A 24,365-nucleotide genomic window follows, 5' to 3' on the forward strand; every position below is an offset into this window, starting at 1 on the left:
AGTTAGAAAGTGTTTGAATACCCGGCCACTTTACCGTTCCGATGTAAACTACTGCTGAGAAAGTGGTCTGTCCATGCTACACCATCTTTAAATTGTGTATATAATTTTATAAATGATATAAAATCTGCTTCTAGTCTCTGAAAAAAAAATACAAGCATGGCACACTGCAATTTTGGAAGGATTTAAAATATGTGATTTCTGCTGGTACCTACTGTATTGGGTTTAATATAAAGCTTTTTTCAATAAGGTAAATTGTTACATGACAAACTCATCTTCCACCATTATCATCTGCTGTTTGTGTTTAACAACAGGAGTCCCGCTCTAACAAAACTGTTGTAATGGCTGTACAAATTACTCAGCTGAAAGCTTTTCACCAAACAAAACAGTATTAATCAGCAGTTCTTATGAAGGTGCTAATTAAAAACAATTTTCTTCCTCAGTTTGCAATACTAAAGCCATCTTCACTTGCACAGTTTCCAATATACAGCTACTGTATTTGCTCACACTTCAGGCCCTCTATTAACTATTGAATCTCCTATTAGCCATTTTATTACATTTCTGTTTACAAGCTTGTTGACATTTTAAAAGTCACAGTATGATCTGTTCTATCTATTAAAAAATGTATTAATTGAAAAGTCAGGGGGGACAAAAAAGGCAAAATATAGACTCCAAATGAACAGACTTCCAGGGCAGAGAACACAGTGAGCATTTAGTCACAGCCTGGGCAGTAAGGTCTCCGGGTAAAACGAAATCTGAGAATTAAACGTGGCATTTCAGGCATAATGGTTTGTTAAACACCAATGGGCTCCTTCTTAATTTGGAAATAGTCCATTCAGGAAAAACATATTTGCCCTCTGTCCAAATTCAGTTTCTAAGGAGACCCAATCTGACTTTCAAATCAATTTTTCCTCTCTGGGCTACACTCTGTCCAGTTATGTATTTTAGTACAGTCTGAACTGAGGAGATTTTTGATCTGGGGTAGGGAGTGTATCTGGAATCTGGAGCCCAGATCAAGGGTCTAAACAGCTCTGTCTTCCCTGTGGGTATGTCTATATGTTTGTGTGTGTCTACATACACATGACTCTGTCCTGTGTGAGCATCCTGCCCCCTCCCCAAGCCCAATGAAAGGGTCCCGCTGGACAATGCCACCCAATTGCTTGGCATAGACTGGAAACAAGTCAAAGGCTGCTTAATCACAAAGACCCCATGGAAGCTGGGTTGAGGCAAGGGGACAATCCACTCCTATTAAAAATGAAGAAGAAGAAATCTAACCCTTAGGAGAAGAAGGCATGCCCCACATTTGTAGATGGAGAGAAGGAACGCACCTCCAACCCTGCCCCCCCCCCACCACCACCGCAACAATCTCCTACCTATGGTATTAAAACCAGGTTCTCCAACTGTCAAAAGCAGTTAACTAGTTTAGGAAAGACACCTGGCTGTTGAAATAGGGCTCCAGAGGGCCACTAATCCTTCCATTCACTCAGTTAACTGCTGGATCCCCCAAATTGATTCAACAGGTATGCAGTGGTAAATTCAGCCCATACTGAAGCCAAAGGGAAAATCAGCAAGGGGCGGGCAGCTCTTCTCTGAAAACACCCGAGGAACCAGCCAGAAAAGCTTTTATGGCCCGACAAGTTTTCTGCTGAATACTGAGCACCTAAATTACCCTTCCCTAATGGAAGTTACATTTTCATGCTCAGTCAAAAAGCCAACAAAATACACAATTTATATAAAATAGCATCAGCCTCTTAGGCAGTCTTTTCTAGCACTTTTATCCCAATTCACAGCATATGTCTTGCTATAAAATAAAATATATTTCTTATAACCAACTTGTATGTGGCTGTTCATATCACTGCTTTAGAACTGACCACGGGCCATATTAGAAACATTCTTACCGCTAACCAAAACAACTTAGTATGACAAAGGAGATTAGTGAGTTTTCTCAGAAGATATAGGTACACTGGGAGCAGAAATATCATAATAATTCTTACAATTTCAAAGACAGGCTTTGTTTTGAAACAAACACATGCACAATTACACAGACAATTACGGAATGTGGTACTTCAATTGCAATTATGCAACCCAGTACTGATGCAGAGAAATAATTCTTAATCACGAAGTTTTAAAGAAATGTAAATAGATGAACTGTGTAAAGTAGCTATATCTTTTCTCCTCTCAATAGTGGCTTCTCACCAAAATCTGAGAAAGTAAGAATACTTTTAAACTAGTCAATATTACACAATGTTAGTTTCTTACAAACTTCCAAAGAGCCTGGACTAGTAATACCTTCAAGTGAGGGTCCCATTAAAAGACAATCTATGAAACCCTTAACGTTTTACAAAAGATTCTCTAGGTTTCAATCACATAATGTGTGTATTTCTTTACTCAATGTCTTTGGGTAGCAATAGCTCGATTCTTATACCCTGTCTCAAGCTTAGGTAACTGTACCCTACTATTCTCAGATATTAAGAAAAAAAAAAATAACACTTTGTAAAATACAATTTCTTCCAGTGCAATAAACACTGGATTTCAACACCCACAACACACAAATGTAAGTTGAATTCTTGCCAATTCATGTATTTTCATGAGGAAAAAAAATGGAATTAGTCTCGTGGTTCTGCTGTTCTATATTTTACAAGAAAAAAATAAGAATAGACCATCTTAGATGCTACTGCAGGGATGGGTTTCCTTTGTCTGGCAAATTTAGTTGCAGGTTTTTCAGAAGAAATCATTTCTCTGTATTTTCACCACTATAAACTACCTGCGTTGCCTTTTAAAACATTCCAAATTCTAATTTTTAAACAAGAAAATGTGAAGCCAGTGTGCAACCTATACAGTCACCAAAGGAGAGCTGCCACTAGCTGAACTACTCAGCTAAATGGCTGGTTTGCATTGCCCTGGTCTTTATCTAGCACTGAGAATAGACTGCTGTTTTATCCAAAGAGGAATAAATTGCTGTTATTGTGATGTTAGCCCATCACTTGGCATTGCAATTCAAGTTTTTGTGAGAAAGAAATGTATGATCTAACTGCGACTTGACCTATGCCTTCCGAGATCCATCTAGGTGCTCTAATGGAGCAGAAAAAGTGGTGAATACAAGGACATGCAAACTGATGGTGAAAAATTTGTTTGATGATAGAAGTGAGCAGAGAAGACATTTGAGAGTCGCTGTTTTTATGACAGCTAAGTTTGTTTAACATGCAAAAGGACTCGCTCCCCCCCACATACCGTGTCTCACCTCTCACTTTAATTGTACCATGCTAAATACATGCTTTGCCTCTACTAAAGATAGGAGTGTCCCTATATGGCTAGCCTACTACTGACATTACTGTCAAAGTGGGTACAGATGATTTCTTACAGATAAACATCTGAATTTCCACAAAAGGCATTAGAGCATCGCCGGGATGCGCCAGGAAAGGAGAAGCTTGGGTCCCCTGCAGAAAAGTCATTCTCTCTTAATCCTAGGTAGCACCTACTAAATGTTTATCATCTACTTGCATCACCGCATAGAACCATATATACTTACTTTCAATCGGATAATTGTGTGATTGAGTTTTTAAAAGCTCGCCCTGGTTGCCACCTTGTTTTAGCAACCATTTATTCAAAAATTTCCCTGGGAAGGACCTGTTTTGAAAGAGGCCTGGAGAACAGCAGTAGATTTGAGCCCTGATAAAGGCTCACTTTTCATTCATAGTCAGAGCCTAAATGTGCTCTTCTTGTACCTAAACAGATAATAAGCACTCAGCACACTCCTCCTTCTTGACACAACACATTGAGACTAATCACACATAATTGGAGAGGAGGAGCAGAGGGCTGGCCACGCTATTGTGTCCAAAGGACAAACGGTCAGTCTACGAGGCTTTGGGCTGATGTAGTCATTTCTTATACATCTATAGGGAAAAAAAACATCCTGTTTAAAAGGAAAAAGAATGGGTGAGAGAGACAGCCATTTAAAAAAAAAAAAAGTGGGGGAGAGAGAAAGATGGCAGATTTAATACAATTAATTTGAGGGTGATCTGAAAGATTTGTTTTATTTATTTTAACCAGGAAAGAATCATCATGTTTGCTGGTCTGGCAGATGAAAAACGACCATCACTAAAAATACAACAAAGATCAGGATATTTTCTAAAGGGGGGGGTGGGGTGGGGTGGGATATGAATCACCAAAAGAAATTCTCTCTCAATCCGAGAGGGGAAGAATATTTGGGTGGCTTACAAGTCCCATTCAAATCTCACATAGGCTGCTTATACATATTTAAAAACAAAGGTTTGGTGCAGAAAGAGCAACAAGCAGATGGAGAAAAGAGTCTAGGAGGGCTGGAGAGTCACGCGGGTGAGGGCAGGTGGACCCCATAAGCCATACGTGGAATGTCTCAGAGGTGGTGGGGGCCCAAGCCCTGGGGGTTTAAAAATCTCAGGGAGCCAGCGGCTCGCTGCATATCATACCCATTACAGATTTCTGTCTTTGTGACAGTACTGACTGTGCGCTTGATGCTTTCTTCATCTTTCAAGCTGTTTAAGCTTCTATCCATCTTTGGTTAAAATAAGCAGAAGCGGGAAGTGAAGATTTTCTTCATATACATCCTGGTTTTCCTTTTTCAACTGAAAACAATAATAGAGAAAAAAAAGGTAAAGAGACTCAGAACAGGAATTTTCACTAGACAATTGTAATGTTGAGTAAAAGGAAGATTTCTTATCTAAAAACGATGTTCTGGAAAAATAAACCCATAAAAAGCAACTCAAAGTGGTCCTCAGGGGCAGTGACAAGACAATACTATGGGTTGAGTTAGAAATTATTATTATTTTTGTTTGGGTAGGGGTAGGGTGTTTGTTTGTTTTTTTTTTTTATAAATAGCCAGGCTGCTTTTGTAACCTCTGTGGACTCTGAGACACTTCAGCACAGGGACAGCTGGGGACTCACTCATCTTCACCAGATCAGCCATTTGGCCTAGAAGTTTCTGCTCCTGCCCGCCCTCTGCCCCCTGCCAGTACCCCAGGAATCAGGCTGGCAGGCAGTTCAGATCATTTGGAGCCTGTGGGACACCTGGGCGCAAGGGACAGGCTGGTGGGGCTGAAGACATTTCAAAGGCTTTCCAGCTGCTTCCTAGGGCTTTTAATATTAATGATAAGTAATTCAAAAATTGTTGTCTCCAACGAGGAAAACATATTCCAACAATCAGAGCAGCAAGCTTTGAATACTACTCAGGTAAAGTTCTGAGGGCCTTCCTTTGATAGATTTAAAAGTCCAATCAGAGTTCTCAAATCTAAAGTACAATTTCCCTCATTCAGGTAGAATAATTTTGAGAGTCGTATTTATATTTATTCTAGCAAATAATACGTTGCTGTTTATAAAGACAAAATTGCTGTTTTTGAAGCTGGTGTTTTGGAGCTAACTGTGAATTTACTTTTGAATTTATAAGGATTGGAAATAAGTATTTCTCTTCATTTTACATGGAACCAATTCCTTTATTGTTTCAAATCAGACAAACATCCTACCTCACCCATTCCTGAATCTAAATGAATGGCTCCAGCACGACACTTTCCTGCATTCACAGGTCTGGGACACATTAACTGGAATCTTTCTAAAGGGCACGTTTCATCTAAAGCATATTTCCAAACTGTGACGTGTCTCACTATTAAGGACAACAGAAATGATCCTGTTTTTCCTTTTTCACTGGGGAACATAAAGCCAGCCTGGTCTCTACTTTCTAGTCCATTTGCCCAAGAACTGATGATGGTACAATTGCTGAAGTCACTTCATTCTGTTTTCTTTGATGGCACTTGCTCTTCTTACAGATGGTTAGTTGTCTATTTAGAGAGATCCTCACGGATTTTTGTTGCCACCAAAGTCACGATAGTGTTAATCCTAAACATACGTCACTCTTTAATTTTAAAAAATGCCCCCAAAATGGCTTCCCAAACTTCCAAAACAAACCCACTATAACCAGGACCAACCAACTGTAAATACCTTTGTTGCCAGTTGCCCTAGTGATAGAAGGAGCTCACTGAAATATTTTACAGAGGGAAGAGGGGGCCAAGCTAGCTAAATTCTTCCTCTGGGATTTCGGATAAGGGAAAGTTGATTACTCAGTGTGAGTCAGCTGACCTCCTCACTCACAATGCACTAATATACAGAGACTCAAATGAGCTCTTTATAAAGTCCCTGAGGTAATATGTGGGATAAATAATTCTTTGGTAAATATGGGTTAGAAATCACTTTTAACTTGGATTCTGTGCTGACCTCTGGAGGCCAAAGCGGGGGCTTCCTAGCTAGAAGGGGCCAGGGGCCAGCCCTGTGTGGACTGTGAGCCCTTCACAGACGGCGACGACAGAAAAGAGCCGAAACCCTCCAAGGCAGCCCTGCACCCCAGATCGTTTCCGAATCCAGTCTGTTATGTGCGTGTACTTGAACACACACAAAGCTGTTAGGAAATACTGGCTTCAATGGGGGAACGTTATGTGGTTTAAGAACAATTCCATGTACCCAGGCTGTACTTTTTTGCCCAATGAATAATTATAATTTTAAGAAATAAAACACCTTGAAAAAAAAATGAACAAAAAGCAAATTGTGAATAAAACAATTTTTCAATTTCATAGGTTAAAATAGGGTCTCTGAGGACTGAACTAAATTATATAGCTGCTATTAGTGACATTATGCTTTACTTCATAATTGGATGTAACACATTCAGCCTCACCACGGTGGGAACAGCAGCAGCGCGAGTGAAGTTCAGACTGTTTACCCTTTACAGTATCCACAATTATCAACAGCACACCACACAGATTATAAGCACCAGCCACTTGTAAAGTGGCATTTTGAATAGATAAGCAGAAGTGCAATATGGCCGTGCTTTTAACACAATGTACTGACTTCACAGCCGAGCTCAAGCCTATTTTCCTGGCTAAACACAAAAATACGGAAAATAAACACACAGGCCAGTTTTGCTAAAGTTTGAAAAAAAAAAAAAGGAAAAGAAAACCATGACATGTAGAATTATAATTCAAAGGATATTTGCATAATGGAGAATATTTTTATCAACTTATTTCAAGCCAGCTGTAATCTCTAAGTCAAGTCTCTAGCTTGCTAAACAATTGGCTGTCTTAGCATCCTAAACGTTTTGAGCCCCACCACGGGGGCAATGCATTTGATCCCTAGCCTGGAGGAGAGGAAGAGGTGAGGTGGGAGAGGGAAGTGTGTTGTTTTTCTCCCTAATGCGTGGACGAACAGAGAGGCAACATTTTAAAAACACACTACACCTTCAGCTGCCTGGCTCCTGAGTATGGTGACTGCACGGTGTGGGCACAATTTAACAAAAGCACTGGCAGAAAGTGTAGAATGGCACCGTTTTGATTACAGGCTTGCTTTTTAACGGAAATAAAATTTCACAGTTAACAATGAGAGGTGAAAAGTTTAAGAGGCAAAGCTGTTCCTCCTGATCATGACTGTTAATCAGCTTCATGGGTGGTTGCCTAAATCTGTAGATTCTTTTTTTTTTTTAACCTTGCACTACTGCCAAGATTGTAACTAATTTTTTCCCCTGTTGTAAGAGGAGGGGTGAAAAACTCGGCATAGAAGGCAGCTGTGTATGAGTGACGTGAGGCACTAATGCAGAGGGCAAAATTAAAATTCATGAATCTCTTCACAACCATTTGTGTAACAAGATTAAGACGGGACAGCGGAAAAGAGCGGCATTATCAGGCGTCTTACAGTCCTCCAGCTGGTTACGCTCTATTCCAACACAGTAGGGCTAAGAGGATAACACGCAGCCTGAAGGAAAACGCTGCTCCTCCGTTTGGGAGTAGGCTCGTCCCCGGGACCATGGGGGTTTGGCCAGGGATGGAGAGGAAGAAAGCTGATTGCTGCTCAAGATGGAAAACTTTTAAGCCCCGGCTATTAGCACGTGGCAAACAAAAGCGGCTGGGGTGGAGGATCGCGGCGGCCGCGCGGGCCCCTACGCATCCCCTGAGCCCGGGGCGCGCGGGGGGCGGGAAGGGGCCGGAGGAGACCCGGGCGCTGCCTTCGGCCTCCGTTCCTGCGCCCCGTTGATGAGCACAAGGGCTCGGCAAGGAGCAGGGACGCTCCCCACTCTCTGCAGCCGGATCCGCGGCTCTGTATCCGGCCTCTGGGCGAGATCCTCTCCGGGCACCTTCCTTTTGGAAAGCGAGCCGGAGTTGGGTCCTTGGAGGCCTCTCTCCGTCCGTCCAGTCAGCACACGGTTAAACCCGCTGCTGGAGCTAAAAAGCCGGGCACTTTACGCTTCTGGTACAGAAGGGATAAGAGGCATTCTTTGGCTAGACGCAGGGGGACTGCAAGCCAGCTGAAATTGCTCTCATCATGAAAAATATACATCGTGGGCGCAGGTTTGTACCATCTAGGCACAGCGCCCCAAGCCTGTAGAGTACTCCCCTAGGGTTCTACTTCCTGAGAGCCTGTCACAAGGAGAACCAAAAGAGGAGGGCAACTATTGCTGTGTCCAGTGTCAGCAAGGTAGGGAACTGAACTTTGAAGCAATTATGATGAGATAAACACTAAGGCCACTTATTCATGGAAATGTATTTTTGTGGGACCAGTCAGACCATGATTATTTACAGGGTACTGGGGGGTACTTTGGCCACCTGTTACAAGACCCTGATGTTGGGAAAGACTGAAGGCGGGAGGAGAAGGGTTGACAGAAGATGAGATGGTTGGATGGCATCACTGAGTCAATGGACATGAGTTTGAGTAAACTCAGGGTGATGCACAGGGAAGCCTACATGCTGCAGTCCATGGGGTCACAAAGAGTTGGACACGACTGAGCAACTGAACTGAACTGGGGGTGCACAGTATAAATCTAAGAGGCATGTTTTGTTGTTGTTTAGTCACTAAGTCAAGTCCGACGTGACCCTGTGGATAAACAGGTCATGCTTAGCAGGCTACTAACATTGGAAATAAAAAGAGGAGGTTGCTGCCCACTAGGTGCTGACAGTCTAAAGCTCTAGACAAAGGAGAGGCAGCCACCGAGGACCTGAATACCTGGCATGTTCTAACACACTTCAGATTTTGCACAGAAGTGACAGAGAGTGTTAGGTATAATGAAATTTTCTGCTGGTGGAGAAACCTGGGGCATTTGCTCTCCTGAGCTATGACTGAGAAACTAACAGCATTTGTCCTTTGGTTAAGGGGGAAAGTGAATGACAGGATGTGAAGCGGCTGTCAGCGGGGCCCTGTAGCTCTAGCCCCACCCTGGAGAGAAGGCCATTTTTATCCCTTTGGGTAGAAGAGCCCAGGGGGCCAGGAGAGACCCTTCCTGGACCAGGTAAAGCCTTCAAAGCCATTCTCTTTGTTCTAGAAGAGTTGAAAAAAGGAGAACAGCATTCTAGAGGTAGGTAAGATTTGCATAACATGCCACTTAAGATTTTATTTTCTGATTGTAAGCAGAGGGCCTGATTCCAGCAGTGAGAGGAAATGATTTAACCCTTTCTGCTCACAAACCAACACCTTCCCCCCCCCCGCCCCCCCCACCCACTGCCCGCCACCCAGGAGCTTAAATGGAGCCCTGGAGACCCAAAGAAATGAACCCATTTCCAGAAAGTGAAGGTTTCCTTTCTACTGCTTAGAAGATCAGATTCACTTTGCATATAATTTTTCAAAAGTCAGCACACATCTACATTATATCATAGTCCTGGGTAATAAAGAATGCTATACACATTTTCCCAGGAGAAAAATAAGGTCAGGCCTTTACTTTTCTGCGGTCATGACTTGCAAAATTGACAAGTCAAAGTCTGTTGCCAAGGTCAGACTAGCTCAGAGAAGGGAGATTTCTGTAAGGCACAAAATTACAGAAGAAATCCATGTTATACGAGTAACTGTGATATGTATTAGCAAATGTGAGATTCCTAAAAAGTTTTCAGTGGAACGCTGGCCTCTCAGTGTCCTATATTGCTCTATACCTATAAATAATAAAAAAGGCTGATAACATTGCTTTATGTAAGCAAGCTTAGAAATCACTCTCAGATAAGTGCTTTTGACCTAAATCTTGTAGCGCCTCGATCTGACATATAACCCCACAACTGTGAAATTCTATGAGATTTAACAGTCTCAAACTGTCAAATGACCCAGCCATAAAGCAAGTGGAGATAAAGATTTACAGTCTAACATGATACAATTAGACATTCACCTTCTATTTATTTCAGTTGCAGCTAAGCATTTAACCTACTTAAAAGCTGAAGGTTTTTCATTAAAATATAAATGCTTGTTTATCATTCGTTCTATGCCACCTCCCCTGCATCCTACAAATCAGTCTATTATGAATGAAGAGATTAGTTAGTTTCAGAGAAAGGAGTAAACAGGAATGGTTTCTGTAAAATCCTTCTAGACATGCAAAGATAAAAGATGGCTTTGCCACACAAAATAACCAGATACAAATAGCTGTTCAGAAGCAGCACACCTAAGGAGTCCTTTAATCAAATATTTAGGTTACCTGCCAAAAAGACCATGATCTCTTCAAAATGCAATGCGGATTAAAGTGTTATCTAACACAAGCAGAAAACTAACCTTGGAGTGGAAGTTTGAAATGTGTTCATCATAATTTTCATGTCTTTGGATAGAGAAACCAGCTTTTTCAGCTAGATTGCAAAACTGGTTTAAAGTATTCCCTCGGCGTGGGGCGAATACCATTGCTTTCCCCTAGAACATTAAAAAGGAAAGTCACACATTTTAAAACTGGAAGGCAACCAAACATAACAGACATTGGTCAAAGCATTTAGTGTACGGCTCTCAGGTAGAAAACTCAATTGTCTTGAGATATCCACACAGGAATGGCAGACACAGTGAGAATAATTTCCAGGATAGATATACATCAAATAAGAGAAAAATGTCATATTTAAATGTCCAGTGCTATGTTTTATCACCTTCAAACAATGCATGTAATAAATAATATGGGACTCAACATTGGTTTTTTTGTACGATACATACCTCTCTTGGGTCCAGTGGTTTAAATCATCAACTAGATTTTAGAATAACAGGTCCAGGGCAGTGCCACCCACCTTGCAACTCCTTAGCAACTGCCAACACATCCGCAACACAGCTCCATGTGGCCACAGATGCCTGTAAATGTTAGTTTATTGTGCCCTGGAAATTCAGTACCGAGAAATCCTCCACAGAGACGAGTAACCACAATCCATTTCAGTTCTGCCACCAGCCTTTCCCATGACCATACTGCCAGAGACAGAACTATAGGATCTTGATTTCCAGCTCTACTGGGTCCCTCATAAGGGTCATCATTATGGCAAAGAGTTCCTCATGGTTATTCAAGTGGCTACTTTGCAAAGAAAGTGGTGCAATGAGGGCAAGCAAGCTTTTCCAAGTAAACTGCATTACCCTATCTGAGTGTTGCAGTGGGGACCGTGGGAAGACTTGATCAAAATATATACCAGATTTCAGAAGACCTTCTGACCTGAAACTCCACAATGAACATTTACTAACTACCGGCTGCACGTGAATTTTTCTTCTCCCTTTGAGATGTGCACAGAATGACTAAACTTCAGAATCTTCCTTTTCCTTTTATTTGTTTAAAAGATGACTGTATGCTTCTGTTAATTTCAAGGTTATACGTTACCTCTATGAAATACCACTTCAGGTTTTGAGAGAATTTTGAAAATATATCCCAGTTTCTTCTGAAAGTTGGTTTATCATTCATACCTGCCAACTGTCTATTGAGCTTCAGGGACATGGCAGACACTGGGACTGGTGCTCTATGTACATCATCTCCTTTAGTCTTCAAATGACCCATCAAGATATGGATTTTCAGCTCCCCTCTATAGGAGGCTCAGAAAGGTTAGCTTATTGTCCAAGATGACACATCAGTAAGTGACTAGAAGCTGACCTGACTCCCAATGCCAATGCTCTTTCCATTATACAACACTCCCTTCTTATTAGTCATAGTGATGGCAATAACAATACAAGCGACCAGTTTGCTGGGTGCTTCACAAGCCTTCCCTCTAATCCCCTCAACAATTTTCTCAACAACCTTGTACAGTAGACATTACATTTTACAGATGATTAAACATGCTGTAAAGGGTTTGAAGAACATAAGGAGGAAATGTGTGGCAGAAAGGGGTTTGGACTTAAAAGGGGATCTCTACCATTAGACAGCGGTGTCACCTCAGGAAAATCAGGAAAAAAAGTCACAGAACTATTGAACTAGGAGACACCTTGGAGAGGACATGAGTCCAATCTCCTCATTTTTCAGATAAGAAACTCAAATTATCCTAGCTGACTCACTGAGTTTTCTCATCCATTAAATGGGAAGAATAAAACCTCCCTTGCCTCCCCCCACCCCCAGCAAGTTGTGAGGATCAAATGAGGCAATGAGTGTGAAAATAATTTCAGAAACAAGTTTATATAGATGTAAGAAAGACTAGGAGCATCTACACCACCTGATGGTGCTATAAAGATTCTACCAACTTCCTCTCCTTCTCTCTTCCCCTCATTTAGCTGCAAGAAAATGCACTGATCCACTGTCCTGGACATCAAGTGTGTTTTCATACTGTGTTTACATAGACATGTATACACTCAGGCACATAATTATAGCAGCACCAATCATGCCACTACACTTAAGGTTCTGTCAGCTTTTCCAATATTAATTGCTATTTTCAGGCGGTTTTCAAACTTAGCAGCAAAAATTCATTTTGATGTGAAACTAGATATAATACGTGGTCTCAGCAGGGGACCAAAGTCTCCATGAAAAAAAAAAAAAAAGAAGGAGCACTAGTAGGTCATTTCAGTCTTTTCTACAAGCTGATTGTCATTCTGGATTTTTGAATAATGGAAGTGGTTTTATTTTAAAGTCACCTGCAAAAATTGTCTTACCATTATAATCAAAGAGTTGATTTTTGACAGCTGTTATCTAAATTATATATCATAACGTTTAAGGACCAAGGGGTTGTGGTTGCGTTGATGTTTGCATTCACAAAACACACCTCTGCCCTCACCCCAGCCCTCTGCTGGTTGGGGTGAGCTGTAAGGGGATTGCAACTGAGCTTGTGGCTCAGTTTACCTGTCCTTCCATACCCACTGCACCTAAAATAGCCACCCTCCCCACCCCTCCCCACCCCTCTTGCTGCTCTAGCTGTATCCTTAGCCCTCATCACCACTGACCCACATCACATCCTTATTTGTTATTGCCTTTCTCCTCTGGCTAGAATGTGTACTACAGGAAAATGGGATCCTCTAATGTTTTATTCACTATATTTTCTCAGTGCCTAGCATAGAAGAGACGATCAATATTTGTTGAAAGAATAAACTAAATCCAGACGTTGCATAATCTGAAAAATACAAGTCTCTGTGAATTCGAAGGCCACATTCTAACGTTTATTCTTTAGAAAAGATTTTTTCCAAGAAGCTTTTACAGAGTCAGCGGCTCTAATGGGATTTCAGAGGGCAGCTTTCTGTGCACAATACTGTCCCCACAAGAAAGAGAAAGAGCGGGCGGTAGTTTTAATCTCTAATTACTCAGTTATGACGTTCAAAATGTTTCCTTTTTCATTTCGTTGAATGCAGACACCTTTGAGATGTGGATTAATATTTAGGAGGGACAATAGGACATCATCCATTCATTCAATAAGCATCCACTGTTTGCCCTACTGAGTGCCAGCCTCTCCCCAGTAATGAATGGTTTCAGAAGCCCGCCCCCCACCATATCCCCAGTGGAGCAGGACACTTTGTTACAGTCAGTGGAATATGCCTCACAATTTAGGCTCCAAAAATCAAACCAAGAAAAAGAACATAGATTTCAAATTAGCCCATTACTTCAGAAAAATTATTTTCAATTTACGAAAGCACAAGTTTCTAAGCATTCACAGTCACAGAATCATTTTAAACTCTGATTGAACACTCAATTGAATGTAAAATTTAGACTGATGAACAGAAATTTGAGAGAATTCATTTACCCCTGGAGAGGAGTTCCACAAAACAACAATGATATCCTTTACACTGTAAGCTCAGTTGTTATTCTGCTAGACTAATCTATACTCATAGATTAAAGGCTGTGCACTTCTGGAAAACGTAAGTCTTCTTCAGACTTATTTTACAAGGAATAGGCCATGCTTTCTCAGTTCCAGGCGATCGACTATTAAATATCGATGACATGTATAAGCTTATGCTTATTTTCTAACCATGTCTTTATCCGGTTTCTGAGATGCTGCCTTCGCCCGCTTACTCCCCTACATTTCTCTCAGTCAGTCAGCCCCCCACCCTGGCTTCTTTTTACCACCCGCCCTTTCATTGTCAGTAGTCCCCAGGACTCTGTCTACTTTTTCTTTATGTTGTATACAGTTCCAGGCAATCGTACTCAAGTCCACAACTTCAACTATCACTTACGCATTAAAAACTCCCAAGTACATAACTGCAGCATTCACCATTGTCCAGTTCACATACCTGGATTTTCAGGTACCTACTAGAGCCCTCTGTGGGGATGTTCTGAAAGTATCTTTAACCCATTCTGTCTAAAATGGAATACAATAGAGGTTGGCCTAAACCTCTACCCTTCCCAGGGCACTATTCATCCATGTCTCTCTTTCTCTCACACACACAGCTGAGTACCTATTAAGTACCAAATACTTCCATACCCCTCACCCTCAAAATGAAACTGGAAGTCAGGAAATCATGACGGTGCCTTTTAAAACCTTTGTATCTTATTATATCCCCAAGGACCACTCCAGAAATATTTTCTGAATGAACCTCTCAGTGAACACCCATCCAGTTCCCTCTTCTCCATCTTCAGGTTTTCACTGGCTCCTAACTGTACAGTTTTAGGTAGAAGTTGGCTCACGGTGGACCCATGAAGAGCCTTGCTGCTTATAAGCTCTTTCTCATTCCGAAACCAGCTTTTATGCTGGCCAGAGTGATCTTTCTTGGACCCACATCTGACTGTATCACTGCTCAAAAACTTTCGATGGCTATTACCCATAAAGTCTAGTCTCTCCAACATCATGTTCTAAGCCTTTCTTAAAGTGGTACCCAAACTAACTCATCTCCCGCCCCTCCCCCAGTATAACAAACTCTCCTAAACTCCAACCAGAGCAAACTCCTGCAAACTCAACATGCTCTCGTACTCTCCACCTGTGAGCTCTGTTCTTTCCACCAGGGATGCTACTTTCTAGTCCCCTTCTACTGAGGCTCAGAATGGCCTTCTTACTGTTCAACCAAAGTCAATATTCCTGCCTCTAGGGAACTCTTCCTCAGGCAATTAGTTATTCTTTGTGTTGCATTCCAGTACTAGACTATTGCATTGTAATTCCTAGGAGTTGTGCATTAATCTTCCCTGCTATACAGTGAGATTCTTTATAGTGCTGATAATTCTTATTCATACCCCACAGTCCCAGCACAGTGCTAGGCAGAGAGCAGTTGCTCAACAAAGGTTTGTTGACTCAAGACAGAGTTCAATCCTTTAAGGATCTCACATTCTATGGAAGGTGTCAATTAGATTCACACAACAAAAACAGCACCAGGCTCTATATGATCGAGTGCTGGGCTGTTATAAGTCATTTTGCACTGTCCACTATAGTTCCAGCTATGTGTATGAGGTCTCCATGACCACATTCTAAATTCCTCAGGGACAGAGGCTCAGCACTGGACATGCTGGATAAAACCTGGGTGGACTTCCAAAAAGAACTTCTAAGGGATAGGCCCCTGAACTCACGGTCTTAAAAACCGTCTGGGGATTCTCTGCTCCTACAACCAGAAGAGCCAGGTTTGGCTGAACACAGCCTCTCATCAAAGGCAGGGGAAGCTTTGTTGGGCCTCTGACCCAGCAAACAGACAGGAACCCAAAGCTCTTACAGCACCATCTCAGTTCATGCCACTGAACCCATACTCACAAGGCATTTCCCTGAGATAAGCAAAAATAGAAGTTTATACAGACAGTTGCAGAGATGCTGGATAAAAAAAAAAAGATGGTAAAATATGTCAGTAAAAAGAAACTGCTTAGGACTTCCCTGGTGGTCCAGTGGTTAAGGTTCTGTGCTCCCAATGTAGAGGTCCCAGGTTCAGTCCCTTGTTAGGGAACTAGATCCTCTATGCCCCAGCTAAAAGATTCCATATGCCATAACTAAGACCCAGGGCAGTCAAAAAAAAAAAAAAGAAAGAAACTGCTTTTCTAAAATGAGAGTCCATGATTTACTTCTATAGCATGGCTTGCATGTAGTCAGGACTCTAGGAATTTGGCAGTTACTTAGGGCTAGCTTCTAAAGAAGGTTAAATGAGTTCCAGAGGATATTTTTAAATTCTTGACAATGGTGAGCAGTGATGATAAGCTGGAGATCTGTCCATACTGCATCCCCATCCATCTCCTCATGGTCCTGAGTAAATTCACTCTGTCCAACTGGCTTGGCTTCCCTCCCTGCCCCCAAAGCCATTTCACAGGAATATCAGTAGGTGTCACTCGTTGGTTATCACTTCTGGACCAAAGTTCAACTTGTAGGCTGCTGTGGCTGTATTTTAAATTACATCTGGGTCCTGTTATATCAGTCATGGCTGATGGTCTTTAAGGAACACAGTAATAGGGGCTCAGCTGTGACTCATCAGCAACAAGAAGCCTCTCACCAGACGGAAAGAGGTGGGGGAGGAAAGATACCTGTTGCTTCTTGGAATGAGTAACATTTGCTGACTCCCTGGTGGCTGAGACACTAAAGAATCCACCTATAATGCAGGAGACCTGGGTTTGATCCCTGGGTTGAGAAGATCCCATGGAGAAGGGAATGGCAAGTCACTCCAGTATTCCTGCCTGGAGAATTCCATGGACAGAGGAGTCCATGGGGTTGCAAAGAATTGGACACGACTGATCGTCTAACACTGTCATTTCTTTTTAAAATCTTTTCTTGTCATCTTTTAAGTCTGCTAGAGAGTTCCTGTAGCATTCTGGCAGGGGTCAGATGTTTTTACAGCTTCTCTCAACCAGTAAGCAGAAGAAAGTTTCCATCTGGAGCTAGCAATGATCATTTCTTGCTGACATTTGGGGCTTCCTGTAATGACTTTCCAGACATAGGTGCCTGTCTGCCCAAGGATCCAGCCTTAGCTCTGTGATTTGACGTTGCTCCTGGGGCAAGCCAGGAACCCACTCTGGTGGCTAAGCTCTCTCTGGGGGCCTGTACCCCCTCATTTATGACCCCCATTATAAAAACTGAAAAGCAGGGAAACTCCTCTGCTCTACCTACTTTCTTTGCTTCTGGATCCTCTGACTCCAGACAGCAGATTTGCCTTAGCTAGAACTCAACGAATCACACTCCCCAATAATGGCAGAATCCATTTCTTCATACAGGTTGACACTGGAATCTCCATGTTGCAATGATTTCATCTTGGCCATCTAGTAGGAATTTCTCTCCCCTCACTTCATGGGGACACCTATAGTAAAAAGTGTCATCTTCATCCAGGTAGACAATCCTCTGGACATTTTGCAGAGCCTGTAGCAGGCAAGTAGGGCATGGGTGCAGGGAGATGCAGCAGGCTTAGTTATGTGTAGACATCATCCAAGTCCAAGGTCAAGAAAAAAAAATTTCTCCTTCTGCCAAGCACTTCTCTGAGGACAGTTTTTGCAGACAGCCCTGTGTATTCTCTACCCATCATGGCTGGAAAGTCCCTCTAGTTCTTCAAGGCAACAAGACTGACTCATTTAGAGTCAGTTATATGCTAAAGCTTCCAATGCATTGACTTGCTTCCTCCTTATTTTACAGATGAGAAACTGAGGCTCGGAGAGATGAATCTAGCAAGTGGCTCAATAGTAAGAACAACTTGGGTTTTGTACGCAGACATTTCTGGGTCCATCTACTGATACTTTACCCTCGGAAACTGGGGCCCACCTATGAATTCAAAGTGTTTGGCCAAAGTGCAGCTTTGGCTGAGCACCCTGAAGACTTGTTTCATCTCCACTGAGTCTGCTGAGCCCTTGAATTACTGAGAGTTCAGGGCCCACCAGGGCAGCTGCCTGATTTGTTTCTCTGTGGGCCTCTTACAGTATCTTCAGCCTCGGGCCACACAACCATGGAGGAGTGGACTGGGCTCAAGAAACCATTAAAGGCAGATCTAATTGTCATGGGATAAAACCTTTAATGTTATCTTGGTCTTGGACTGTGATGTCCATGACACACACACTCAGTGAGGGGCAGGGGGACGTCCTTTGGAAGTAGGACAGCAGCCCTGAGAGGCAAGGAGAAGAGCAGTTTTTCTCCAGGTGCCCCCATGTTCTGGGCACCCTTCCAGCCCCCTGGCATGGGAGACAGAGCTGCTGTGGTTCCCTGCTGAGTCCTTGTGGCCCTTCCTGGGTCCATCTGGGTAGAATTCCCAGGAGTGCAAAGGGCCTGCCGCCCCAGACCTCTCAGTGGAGTGAGACTCCTGGGTGGGGACTTCAGTATGTCCATGTACCATCCATGACTGGGATTTCCCCCTCATGGTGGACTCCTGACCTCTTAGGCTGGAATACTTGTCAGTCCAAGCAGTCCTGCAGGACAGGAGGGGCCTAAGAGAGGGCACTTCCTCTCATTTCTTAGGCTGCATTTTGATGTGGGCCCCTTGTTTTTGTTTTAATTAAGTTAGATGTTTAAGAATATTTATTTGTTTATTTATTTTTTGGCTGTGCTGGGTCTTCATTGCTGCGTAGGCTTTTCTCTAGTTGCAGAGAGTGGGGCTGCTCTCCAGTTGCAATGCACTGGCTTCTCATTGTGGTGGCTTCTCCTGTTGCGGAGCATGGGTTCTAGAGTGCCCAGGCTTCAGTACCTGCAGCTCCTGGGCTCTAGAGCACAGGCTCAATAGTTGTGGCACGTGGACTTCGTTTCTCTGTGGCATGTAGGATCTTCATGAGCCAGGGATCAAACCCATGTCTCCTGCACTGGTGAGCAGATTCTTTACCACTGAGCCACCAGGGAAGCCCATGATGCAGGCCCCTTTGATTTAGCTTCCCCAGCTCTACACAGAGTGTAAGTAAGCACCATCCACTCTAGGGCTGGGTCTTATCCTCCCAGTTAAGGGTGAACATCTGCTTCAGTAGGAGAGCTGCTGTCCTCTGAGGAGGTTGCTGCGTGGAGCCATCCTTCAGACAAGGAGGAGCATCATTCAGAGTTAATAGAGGTTACAGGAGAGCTACTAGATGTTCCAGTTCAATCTCCATTTAGGGCTATTCATAGCTTGGGCAGTTTTCACATGATTTACATGATTTTCACATGATTTACAATAGATCCTATGTAAACCTATGAATCCTCTGTAAACTATATAATTCCTTTATCTGCAGAGCTTCCCTGGTGGCTCAGATGGGAAAGCGTCTGCCTGCAAAGCAGGAGACCTGGGTTCAATCCCTGGGTCAGGAAGATTCTCTGGAGAAGGAAATGGCAATCTCCTCCAGTAGTCTCGCTTGGAAAATTCCATGGATGGAGGAGCCTGGTAGTCTACAGTCCATGGGGCTGCAAAGAACTGGACACGACTGAGCAACTTCACTTTCACTTTCTACATAAATCAGGTAAATCTGCTACAAAATGGAGTTCAGTTCAGTTCAGTCGCGCAGTCGTGTCCGACTCTTTGTGACCCCATGAACCGCAGCACACCAGGCCTCCCTGTCCATCACCAACTCCCAGAGTCCACCCAAACTCATGTCCATTGAGTTGGTGATGTCATCCAACAACCTCATCCTCTGTCATCCCCTTCTCCTACTCTCAATCTTTTGCAACATCAGGGTCTTTTCAAATGAGTCAGCTCTTCACATCAGGTGGCCAAAATATTGGAGTTTCAGCTTCAACATTAGTCCTTCCAATGAACACCTAGGACTGATTTCCTTTAGGATGGACTGGTTGGATCTCCTTGCAGTCCAAGGGACTCTCAAGAGTCTTCTCCAAAACCCCAGTTCAAAAGCATCAATTCTTCGGTGATCAGCTTTCTTTATAGTCCAACTCTTACATCCATACATGACTACTGGAAACACCATAGCTTTGACTAGACAGACCCTTGTTGACAAAGTAATGTCTCTGCTTTTTAATATGCTATCTAGGTTGGTCATAACTTTCCTTCCAAGGAGTAAGTGTCTTTTCATTTCATGGCTGCAATCACCATCTGCAGTGATTTTGGAGCCCCCAAAAATAAAGTCAGCCACTTTTTCTACTGTTTCCCCATCTATTTGCCATGAAATGATGGGACCAGATGCCATGATCTTAGTTTTCTGAATGTTGAACTTTAAGCCAACTTTTTCACTCTCCTCTTTCACTTTCATCAAGAGGCTCTTTAGTTCTTCACTTTCTGCCATAAGGGTGGTGTCATCTGCATATCTGAGGTTATTGATATTTCTCCCGGCAATCTTGATTCCAGCTTGTGCTTCATCCAGCCCAGTGTTTCTCATGATGTACTCTGCATATAAGTAAAATAAGCAGGGTGACAATATATGGCCTTGACGTACTCCTTTTCCTATTTGGAACCAGCAAAATGGAGTACTTATCACAAATAGGCTCTGAAGTGGGTGTTGGTGATGAGTGAAGTACTGTTTGTGCACTGTGGATCCAGGTGTCTTTGAAAGCATTGTGTTTTTGCATGATAGATGTTCCCAGAAGCCTTATATCCAAGAATCTCAGTGTTCTTTCTGAAAATCCTGATCTTGCAAATGCTCATGAGAATCACCCAAGGCGAATGGGGAGATGATTCCTTCTTCTGCCCTCAACTTGGGCTGCTCACTCAACCACAACAGCTGTCATCAACAGCTTGGAGTGTGCCCCTTCCTTGCCTCTAGAGCTGCTCCCCACCTCACAGGGGGAATTGAGAAGCCAATTTAATTTAATTTATTACCACTTACAAAGCTGTGGTTACTCCTCTGAGAGGTCTAGGTAAAGTTTCTGAGCTATATAGAGATAACAAAATAAAAAGCACAGTGTAAGGCAAAGGATGATTATCAAATTGCTCTGGGAATCTTCAATGTAGAAAAGATATAAAAGAAAGATTGAAAGGTATTAGCCGATAAGTCTCACTGAGGTCAGAAGACTAGAGCAAACCTTCTTTTTTAAAAGAAAAGACAAAACTTTAGAAAATACTTCACACACACACACACACACTATAGTCCTTTCTCAGATAAATGTTGAGTTTCTGTCTTAGGCTACATTAACACTGTTAACCTATTCTAAATTCCTATGGCACAGCAAGAGTCTTACATAGTTATAAGATTTTTTTTTTAATGTACGAGCTTTAAACTTGTTTTCTTTCTTTAAATAGATGTATATTAACTCTCCGTTTAGGCTGCAGGACCTCCTAGCTTAGTATAACAGCCCAGCAAAATAAGAGTGGATACAAACTCTGTAATTTACTCACAGGCATAAATGGATATATAAATGTAAAAATGTGCACAATATTTTATGCCATGCTTGGCTTCATTGTGACCTAATGTTTATAATATGTAAATAATGGTTTCCTTTTAAAGCAAAGAACTTTTAATAGATTCATCTGAAGTCCCTTTCTTTAATAGAAACAGAAAAAAAATCTTCTTTTGCAATAAATAAATACCCAATGACAAAGGTTACCACTGAAGGGATTTAAAATGACAGAAGTCAACAGAAAACTTTCAATATCATACTTCTACTTTAATATGAAGATATTGTTATCAAAGGAAAAGACTCAAGAAATTCTTTGATAAAAATAATCTCACACTATCTTTGAAGCGGTTTCATTTATTTTACTACCCACTGTGTTCCTTATCAGAAGGCCAAGGGTAAGAAGTTCCCTAGTTATGATTGGGAAAGAATCTGATAGATCAGAAGACTCAATTGAAGTTGGACATAATAAGTATTAAAGTATTACATGACATTAATCCTGCCATTCCATTACTCTTTCCATCTTTGTGCACAGACTAATTATTCTGAAGCCAGTGTTCAGGAGAAAATAGAAACATACTTACCCTGGGCTGGAGTAATCTCTTTATTGCATCAACAAGGCTGGCTCTGTACTGGTCCAGAAACAGGCTGACATTGAGAAGAGACCAGAATCCAGATTAAACTGGGTTTTCAAGTCTAATAATACTAATGGAGATCAAGGCTAATTGCATATGTTTACTCAACACTAAAAGACAGAAATTGTTTCCTTCCATTCAAGTATCTCACTAGAATACAAATAATAAAAAAGATACTGTAGTCAGGGTTATCCAATCAAAACCAAGTCATCAACACGTGATGGGCCAAAATTCACACACGACTGGACCGTGTACTAGTGTGCAACGGGCAGTTTCTAAGCTGCTGTTTGGGGGAGTCATCTGGTAGAGATGAAGCCCTCCCAACACTTGTCTCTGCAAACATGGGTCCTCTGCCCACCAGAGGTGCTGTGAGGCCATCCTTCAAAATCAAACCACTGGCCCTATTACACACTGACCATGGAAAAGAACTCAGGTAGTGATGGTTTTTAGTGACTAGTAACAGCACCAGTCCCTGAAGGTTAGTTCCAACCAGTGACTTAGGAATAAACAAAGACCAGGGTTAGGCAATGTCCCAAAGACCATGGCAACTCTGGATTCAATCTTTGTCGATAACCAGCTATATACTAGGAGCAGCTTCAGGCCATGGAGATAAGAGGTGAATAAGACAAAATTCCCATCCTCAAGGAGCTTCCAGTCTGTATTCATTTCTGTATCACTAGCTCTGGCCCAGCTTACAGAGAAGATGCTCAGCGAATAGTCACTTACTCCCTTACTGTAAGGCCTGGGGTATGGCTCAGTGGTAGAGAACAGGCTTAGCATGCATGAGATCCTGGGTTCAATCCCCAGTACCTCCATCTTCATATTTTGGGTTTCCCTGGTGGTTCAGACAGCAAAGAATCTGCCTGCAATGCGGGAGACCTGGGTTCAATCCCTGGTTTGGGAAGATCCCCTGGAGAAGGGAATGGCAAGCCACTCCAATATCCTTGCCTGGAGAATTCCATGGACAGAGGAGCCTAGCAGGCTACAGTCCATGGGGTTGCAAAGAGTCAGACATGACTGAGCGACTGTCACTTTCACTTTTCACTTTACTAGCAGATCAACACAGTCTTTGAAATGGAGGGACTTACGTAGGGTGAGATTTACTGCCCCTAAAACTGTACAAACTCCTTCACTGGTTGTGCTACAGAGGAATCAGCATTTAGGCAGGATGTTTCACCAGACCAGGTTCTTTCCTAATTCTCTCACTTAAGATGAGTGGGGAGAGCGGCTTATGAGATATTTCCAAGAAGACAGAACTTGGGCTTCACCATGACATGCTTAGTGGAGTTTCTTCTATAAAATGCTGCTTTGAGCAACGGAAAAAAAATCCTCTTAAGGTAAACTAGAAATCATCTCTAGAATGGAAACCTATGTATCAGTCAGGATAACCTGATTATTATATGGGAAAATTTATTACTGTTCCAGAAAACTATGAATTTAAATCTTAGAGCACAAAATGTGTCTAATTTGAATGCTACAGAAGTTTGTCTTTTAGTCATATTAATTAGTGGTTAATAACCAGTAAGGGCCAGTAAGAAAGGAATCGAATTGTATTTAAGTGTTTTGAAATTTTCTCTTCAGGACTTTATACCTTATTCTTTAGTGAGGTAATACTATCTTGCTGTTGTTGTTGTTTAGTCACTAAGCTGTATCTGACTCTTTTGAAGCCCCATGGTCTGTAGTCCACCAGGCTCCTCTGTCCATGAGATTTCTTAGGCAAGAATACTGGAGTGGGTTGCCATTTCCTTCTCTAGGGGATTTTCCTGACCCAGGGATCGAACCCATGTCTCCTGCTTGGCACGTATATTCTTTACCACTGAGCCCAGGGAAGCAACAACAATTCTACCTTAAATGATAATAATTAAGCATTCTATTTAAATACCTGTATCAGTTACTTGAGTCTACAGGAGGCCTGGCTAGTTGGGACACATGAAGTGAAGTGAAGTGAAGTCGCTCAGTCGTGTCCGACTCTTTGCGACTCTGTGGACTGTAGCCACCAGGCTTCTCCGTCCATGGGATTCTCCAGGCAAGAATACTGGAGTGGGTTACCATTTCCTTCTCCAGGGGATCTTCCCGACCCAGGGATCAAACCCAGGTTTCCTGCATTGGAAGCAGACGCTTTAACCTCTGAGCCACCAGGGAAGCCCAGTTGGCATACATAGCACTAAGCAAAAGACCATTCCCAGTTTATACCTGTGCATCCTAAGAGTTGGTAAGACTGTTAGAGATAAATAATTAACAACTTAAAAGCTGAGCTTAAAACATAACCTTATATGGTAAAGGGGAGATAAATTAGGAGTTTGGGATTCATTAATACATATACATATTATATATGTATAATAATAATATATATTACATATACATATACATATTACTATATATAAAGTAGGTGAACAACAAGGACTTAATGTGTCGCACAGGGAAT

General features: G+C 42.3%; 1 protein-coding gene across 4 annotated transcripts in view; it reads right to left on the bottom strand.

Moving 5' to 3' along the window:
• Nucleotides 1-3,990: 3,990 nt before the first annotated feature.
• The window catches only part of CAMKMT (calmodulin-lysine N-methyltransferase), a 437,120-nt gene continuing 416,745 nt past the window's right edge, over nucleotides 3,991-24,365 (bottom strand). For 3 of the 4 annotated variants that reach the window (XM_055399991.2, XM_055399990.2, XM_055399987.2), the window contains 3 exons: nucleotides 21,890-21,953; nucleotides 10,531-10,662; nucleotides 3,992-4,601 (listed from right to left, as the gene is read on the bottom strand). In XM_055399991.2, the coding sequence (XP_055255966.1) occupies nucleotides 4,524-4,601; nucleotides 10,531-10,662; nucleotides 21,890-21,953 (274 nt within the window). In that variant the 3' untranslated portion in view covers nucleotides 3,992-4,523. Of the gene's footprint in view, nucleotides 4,602-10,530; nucleotides 10,663-21,889; nucleotides 21,954-24,365 lie in introns of all 4 variants that reach the window. The other variant, XM_088841508.1, reaches the window with a different exon arrangement.

The sequence above is a fragment of the Moschus berezovskii genome, chromosome 11 (assembly GCF_049115385.1).
Source record: "Moschus berezovskii isolate FMDL1 chromosome 11, NW_MosBer_1.0, whole genome shotgun sequence".
Lineage (NCBI taxonomy): Eukaryota > Metazoa > Chordata > Mammalia > Artiodactyla > Moschidae > Moschus > Moschus berezovskii.